We start from the raw sequence: 7,032 nt of genomic DNA, 5'->3' as shown, positions 1-7,032 counted from the left end.
AAATAAAGTTCTGATAAGTAAATATTGTTGAAATTGCTTATTTCAAACTTTATTCCGTCTATAAAAAGAGTGTGATGGAATAACCGAAGAAAATTTTTTAGGGGACACAGATTTAAGAAATTGTTTTACACACAATCAATCACATAATTTTAATTAATCAAAAAATAAATTAAGAATTTTCTTTCTTCTTCATAATCTCAATCATTCCATGAATCTAATTAAAAAAAGTTAAAATTAAAATAAATTAAAAATTACTCTCTTATTATTGGTTGTGCCTAAGAATATATAGATTTATGATATGTTCATGCAAGAATTACTCATAACTTAAAATTTTGCAGTATTTAATCTTAAAAATCTATAATATGTTAAAAATCTATAATATACTAGAGAATGTAAATCTAAAATTTTAATATATTTCACATAATAATGTAAATAAAACAAAACAGACATGTGTACCCGTAGAATTTAAGGATATAAAATTAAATTTTGAATAACTTTATTTATTTTATTAAGTGAATCAGATTTTATATATCGTAGCGCAAACAAACAAAAGAAACTTAAAAAAAAATCAAAAAGTAATAAAGTTACGAAAATATCAGAAACAGTAGATACAAGGCGTGGCGAAAGATTTTGTACAAGTGGCCATTACTGGATTCGAAAGATCTATTCAATTCAATTTAATTCCAATTTCAAATTTCCAATTAAATAATCAACCCTATTAAACCCTGCCAGATAATCACCAATTAATTAATTTAATTTAATTACATGAATGTGAAAGGGCACATGCACATGGACTTGTTGCTAGGTTGGACCCCCTAACAGAAGACGCGTAGATCAACTCTCTCTACAACACGTGTACGGTTCTAATCGCGTTGGAATATTTTAGCCAGCTCAACAATACACTGTATATACGACGTATGTATACGGTGTCCCCGACATACGACACGTGTGTGATGACGTGGACTTCACCCTCGCGCTCCTTTCTTCTTCATCTTTCTTTTTTCTGTATCAAACAATTTAACAAACCATTCTTAGAGAGAGAAACAGTTTTTTCTTTCCCTCGTTTTCTAGAGAGAGAAAATGCATAATTCTACTTCGTCACTCTAAATTCATTCTCCAAATCTCAACCGTTTTTTTTCTTCATCTTCTTCTAGGTATGAGGAATTCTGTTATTTATTCAGTTGAAAATTGAATGTGTGCTAGTTTGTCAAGTTTCATGATTCAGGGCTACTGAAAATTTTCAAATTATCTTGATAATATTTTTTTTTTTGATTATTATAATTTTTGTTTGTATTTTTTCTATGTGTTGTTGTTGATTTGATTCAAAATTGAGATTAGGTTTTTCACTATCACTGAATCAGTAGCTGGAAAAAAAAAACTGGATCGGGGTTAATTCATGAGTTTAACCACTTATTTTGTTTAATCACTTTTTTCTTATTGATTATTCTTTGACAAAGTGGAAAAATGTTTGGTATGGAAGGGTATTTTTGTCATTTGCATCTGTCAAAGTCTTGTTGGGAGTAGATTTGATTTGGTGTGCCACGTTGTTTACGTCTTTCCTTTTCTATCAGGACTGTGGTATGGTGAAAAGACTGAATTGACCCTCCACTAGTTCTGTCTTTGACTCTGACTATCATTTCATTGTTTTTCTCTGTTTTTTGAATTTGCCAATGATATTACAGTCTTTTTGAATCTTTCATGGAAGGTATTTGTGAATTGTGACATGGTTGCTAGAAAATCGTTTTTCTATCTCTTTAGGGTCTTTTTGTTTGTTGAAGAATATATTTGATGATTTGGTTATGCTTGTGTGAAAGTTTTTCTCAAAAAATAAAAAGAAAGATTTTCACGAAAAAAAAAGAAATAGCTGCAATTTGAAATTACAGAGTTACCCTTCTGCTTTTTCTAGCAAGTTGCATCTTTAGTTGATGGAATCATGCATTTGTGATATTTTGAAAAGAATTGACAAGGGTTCTTCCGTAAAACTTGACTAAGTTTTTTTTTTTTTTTTTTTTTTTTTGCACTAGGTGCTTTGCAATGGGAACCAGTGAGGAAGAGAAATCTACCAAAACTGAAAAGCCTTCTTCACCTGTAACAGTTGTGAGTTCTACTGATCTTATGTCGTGTGGATTCATTTTTAAAGTGAAATGAAATGATTTTTTGACATCAATATATTGATATTCTTATGTTCCTTTGCCTTTTAGTTTTTGTGTGTAAGTTGAAGGTAAAAAGTAAGACAGATAGGTATAAAGACATAAGTATCATATAATTTATGTATTTTGATGTTCAAAAACATTACATAACATTACTGTTTGTTAAAAAGCTTGAATTTTGATGTATTTGTGTACTTGCCTTATGAATAGGATCAGACCAATCAAACAAACCCGGCGAATGTTCATGTCTATCCTGATTGGGCAACCATGCAGGTTACCTAGCTTTTTCCTTCAAGTCTTTTATCTGTTAATGACTGAAGTACTCAGCAGTCAGTTCTAGTTTCTTGTTAGCTTACCTCAATATAAACAACTGCTCTCACATCTTAGTTGCTTAAGCTGTGCTACTTTCACTTAGTCAATCATTAAAGCGATACTATTCGTATGATGTTGCGGTCAAGGCTTACCTCTAATTAATATCAAACTGAATTTATGCCTTAAATTGCTTTCAAGTACCGATTTTGACACCTAGTTGGGTATTATATTGCTTTGGCCCTGTATTGTTTTCTTGTTTAACAAAAATGTTTACTTAGCAGTATGAGACTGTGTTTTTTTATCCACCTGAAAATAGTTTGCATAGGAAGTTTACTAACAAATATGTCCATTATAAACCGATTATTGTGATCTAAATTGTCTTCTTTGTCTTCAGGCATATTATGGACCAAGAGTTGCCATGCCACAATACTACAACTCCGCTGTGGCTTCTGGTCACACTCCTCACCCATACATGTGGGGGCCACCACAGGTAGTATAGCTTAGGTTTCAATTATTATGTTATATAACCATCCTTGTCTTAGCATATACCCTAGATGACATGAATGAGCTACTTTTTAACTTATTATTTCTTGCAGACTATGATGCAACCTTATGGACATCCTTATGCAGCAATGTATCCACATGGAGGGGTTTATACTCACCCCGCAGTTCCTATTGTAAGGCTACATTCTTGTACCTTTTTTTAATTGGAACTAATGTTGATTGTTTGGACCATGGGTTGGTTCATGTTTTACTGAAATTGTTCTATACATATAAAGTTTGAAAAAATATTGAGATTCGTTTATGCTGCTTTTGTTAGCGCTAGGTGATTTTGGTGTTGTTTGTATCTAGTTGCCTCTCTTTTGTTATGAATTCTTTTTTTGTTGGAATTTTTCCCACGGTTTTACGAATTATGTCTTGTGAAATATAGGGGCCACACCCACATGGTCAAGGAATTTCATCTTCACCTGCTGTAAGTTATAGTTTTCTCTATAAGATCAATTCTGAGCTATTGGAAGTCTAGTCTTCGAACGTTATCAATTTATGATCGGTTGAAATTGGGGTAACAATGCAGACCGGGACTCCTTTAAGCTTAGAGACACCTACCAAATCATCTGGAAATACCGATCAGGGTCTGATGAAGAAATTAAAAGGATTTGATGGACTTGCGATGTCAATAGGAAATGGCCATGCTGAGAGTGCAGAGCCTGGAGCTGAAAGTAGGCTATCACACAGGTTTGTTGATGTACTCTCTGTATATATGAAGTTTGCCAAGAAAATACATACGTTCTATTTATGTTTATCACCGATGATATATTTTTTTTCCATAAGTTGGTTATTGTGGATAACCAAGTAATTTTTCGATGATATGAACAGTGTGGATACTGATGGTTCGAGTGATGGAAGTGACGGCAACACTTCAGGGGTGAGTATTTGCTTGCTTTGCAATTCTTTTTCTAGACTTAGACCATATGCAGTTTTACCTATAATATATTTTTATTTAAAATGATTTTGCAAAATTGAACCATTAAATTATGATATTTGCCCATCTTATGCTCAGGCTAATCAAACAAGGAAAAGAAGCCGTGAGGGAACACCGACTACCGGTATGACTCTGTTCTTCACCAAGTGTCACATCTTGATGAACAATAGAGTTGTCATGGGATCACAGTTATACTCGAGTTATAATCATGATGTCAACCAGTTTATTGAGTAGGGTTTTGATAAGTCAAATGGTATCATATTATTGTTGCGCAGTAAGGGGTATTGCTAAGTTTTTTTTCAACTTCCCAATCAGATTCAGACAATTAGTAGACTCTATAGAGTGGCTTCTTTACCCTTATTTCAGATACGATACATAATAAATATTAGCGTTTATGCAGGAAATTACTAATTAAACGTCATATACCGAAAACGTGTTATCGGAATAATTAGTGTTTGATGGTTTCATTTTTCCCTACTGTTTAAGCAGACGGAGAAGAGAAAACTCAAACACAAGGAAGTGATGTTTCCAAAGAAATTATAGCTTCTAACAAGATGATGGCAGTTGCCCCTGTCGGTGTAGCAGGACAACTAGTTGGACCTGTAGTTTCTTCTGCAATGACCACTGCACTGGAGCTGAGAAAGCCTTCCATTGTTCATTCTAAAACAAATCCTGCCGCAGAAGGTTGGTTACAGGTATGATCAACATATAATTCATCATAACAGTTAAAAATCAACAATAGTATATTTGAGACACGTGTGAAACACGGTATCCTTGTCCCTTTACTGACATTAAATTAACTAATGCTGGTATGTTTGGATTCCAGAATGAGCGTGAACTGAAGCGTGAGAGGAGGAAACAATCAAATCGAGAATCTGCTAGAAGGTCCAGACTAAGGAAGCAGGTATAAATGTTGATTGATTTATTTAAGTCACTAAAAACCTTCTAATCAGTTCTTCAAAACACTATAATGCTCACATTTCCTCACTTCAGGCTGAGGCCGAAGAGCTGGCACGAAAAGTTGATGCCTTGAATGCTGAGAGTGCATCGCTTAAATCAGAAATAAATCGACTGACCGAGAGTTCTGAAAAACTTAAGATGGAAAATGCTGCACTAAGGGTAATGTTCACATAATATTTCCAATGCATTTTGTTGTGTTTTTTTTCCGGTGCTGATGCTAAGAGCTTAATTGTTTTTTGTTGACTCAGGAAAAATTTAAAATTGCTCAACTGGGACAACCAAAAGAGATAATTTTGACCAACATTGACAGCCAGGCCCAGAGGATTACACCTGTAAGTACAGAAAACTTATTATCAAGAGTTAATAATAATTCGGGTTCGAATGATAGAACTGTGGAAGATGAGAATGGTTACTGTGACAACAAACCAAATAATGGTGCAAAACTGCATCAACTACTGGATACAAGTCCTAGAGCTGATGCTGTGGCTGCTGGTTGATACAAGAAAAAAACCATGATCATGTAGTTTTGGCATATTACAAACCCAAAACTACTGCTAACAGTTTTTCTGAGGGATGGATCAGCTGAATTTTAGTATCTAAATCCATCAAAACCAGAACTAATTCATTGCTCATCATGGGTTTACTTAGGACAAAAAACTATTTATTATATTTAGATTTGACAAATATGGATATGGTTACTAAAATTTGTATAATGAAGAGAATTAGAGATTTTAGTTTAGAGAGGGATGTTGAAATCGTTTCATAATATGGTGTGTATTAATAATTGGTGTGCCCCTTATAATGGTATTTGATAAAGTTATGGTTTTTCATTGTTTGGCTTGTAATTCTCATTGTTTGTCTTTTTTTCTTCTTATATCTAAAATAGGAGGGAGTGATGTTTTGTGAAGCTAAGGGAGACAAAATCATATGACACTAAATGATTTGAATTTTTATAAAATTAATTTTAGTTTAAAAGGAGTTTAACATAAGATGACTAATGTTGATTGTTGAAACTTGTGGTAAAAAAGGTTTGAGGGGAATATAACCAGCTTTGATGTAATTTATGTTTTAAAGAATCTGAAAACACATAATTATTTGTTTTTTCACATCACATGTCAAAAGGATTTTTGAGAGTAACTTTCAATTGGAGATGATGAAATGCATAAACTCCTATCTTTCAACAACTCTCGTAAATGTTATAGCAAGATTATACTCTCTCGTATCTGTTGGTAACATGTTGGATCAATTTTTTTGGAAAGGAATAATATTCTCTTTAATTGGAAAGTGACTAATTCTATGGATGTAGAGAATATTTTAGACAAGACTCATTTCTTTATGTGATTCGCAGCAGTATGACCTTTCTTCAAAACTTTCAAGTTAGCAAATAGAGTCTGAAACCTTGAGAACTATTCTCAATAGTTTCTTCTTTTTCTATTCTGAAGACCTTGAGAACCTTGAGAACTATTCTCAATAGTTTCTTCTTTTTCTATTCTGAAGACCTTGAGAACTATTCTCTCAATAGTTTCTTCTTTTTCCATTCTGAAGACTTCATACTTGTTTGTTTCCTTTATGAGTCATTTTAAGAGAATCAAATTTAGATTTTAAAAAGTCTCTATTTATTATCTTTTCATACTCAGTGTATCAAATATTTGAACAAAATTGATTTATACCGTATCCCTTAGGTTTCGATGATAACAAAGTATTTAAAGAATAATTTGATAAACTAATATAAGTTCAAGTGTGTAGCTACAAAGATCAATATACTGAAGAATAATTTGATAAACTAATATAAGTTCAAGTGTGTAGCTACAAAGATCAATATACTGATTGAAAGTTAGTTCTGAAACTACATTGAACATTGAAAGACAAGATCTTAAGAGACAGATTCTGAAGACCAGACTTTGAAAAATCAACTTTTGATCAAGTCATCGCCTGATGATCAGAATCCAAAGTCTTCAAACTTTGATCAAGTTAGCTTCTGAAGATCGTGTCAGCCTCTAAAGAGTCAGTGTCGAAAGAATCAGAAGCTAAGACTCGGACTCAGAAGGACCAGAACCTGAATTCAACCAAATCTTAGGAACCGAGGATTTTATGATAGGCCGCTATCATACTCTTAGGTCAATTTGC

At 33.0% G+C, this 7,032-nt stretch overlaps 1 protein-coding gene across 3 annotated transcripts; it reads left to right on the top strand.

Annotated features, from left to right (window-relative positions):
• Positions 1-994: 994 nt before the first annotated feature.
• Positions 995-5,733, top strand: LOC131610725 (G-box-binding factor 3-like). Of its 3 annotated transcripts, none has more exons than XM_058882748.1 (13): positions 995-1,154; positions 2,025-2,097; positions 2,361-2,423; positions 2,857-2,952; positions 3,059-3,139; positions 3,394-3,435; positions 3,538-3,698; positions 3,840-3,888; positions 4,024-4,069; positions 4,435-4,640; positions 4,772-4,849; positions 4,939-5,064; positions 5,154-5,733. In XM_058882748.1, exons 2-13 carry the CDS (start codon positions 2,035-2,037, stop codon positions 5,400-5,402), a joined length of 1,260 nt encoding a protein of 419 aa, XP_058738731.1. In that variant the 5' UTR covers positions 995-1,154; positions 2,025-2,034; the 3' UTR covers positions 5,403-5,733. The 3 variants fall into 3 exon arrangements, with proteins under 3 accessions (XP_058738731.1, XP_058738733.1, XP_058738732.1); XM_058882749.1 differs by lacking the exon at positions 995-1,154 and adding an exon at positions 1,247-1,705; XM_058882750.1 differs by lacking the exon at positions 2,361-2,423.
• Positions 5,734-7,032: the final 1,299 nt, after the last annotated feature.

Source organism: Vicia villosa, linkage group LG6, assembly GCF_029867415.1.
Source record: "Vicia villosa cultivar HV-30 ecotype Madison, WI linkage group LG6, Vvil1.0, whole genome shotgun sequence".
In the NCBI taxonomy this organism is placed as follows: Eukaryota; Viridiplantae; Streptophyta; class Magnoliopsida; order Fabales; family Fabaceae; genus Vicia; species Vicia villosa.
The sequence above is the reverse complement of the archived record's forward strand: the minus strand, read 5'-3'. Positions and strand labels throughout refer to the sequence as shown.

Excerpts from the sequence above, each read along its gene's own strand:
- LOC131610725 (XM_058882748.1), top strand. The coding sequence starts at position 2,035 with ATGGGAACCAGTGAGGAAGAGAAATCTACCAAAACTGAAAAGCCTTCT. Across the intron at positions 3,699-3,839 it reads GAAAGTAGGCTATCACACAG|TGTGGATACTGATGGTTCGA; the intron begins GTTTGTTGATGT and ends TGATATGAACAG. Across the intron at positions 5,065-5,153 it reads TGGAAAATGCTGCACTAAGG|GAAAAATTTAAAATTGCTCA; the intron begins GTAATGTTCACA and ends TTGTTGACTCAG.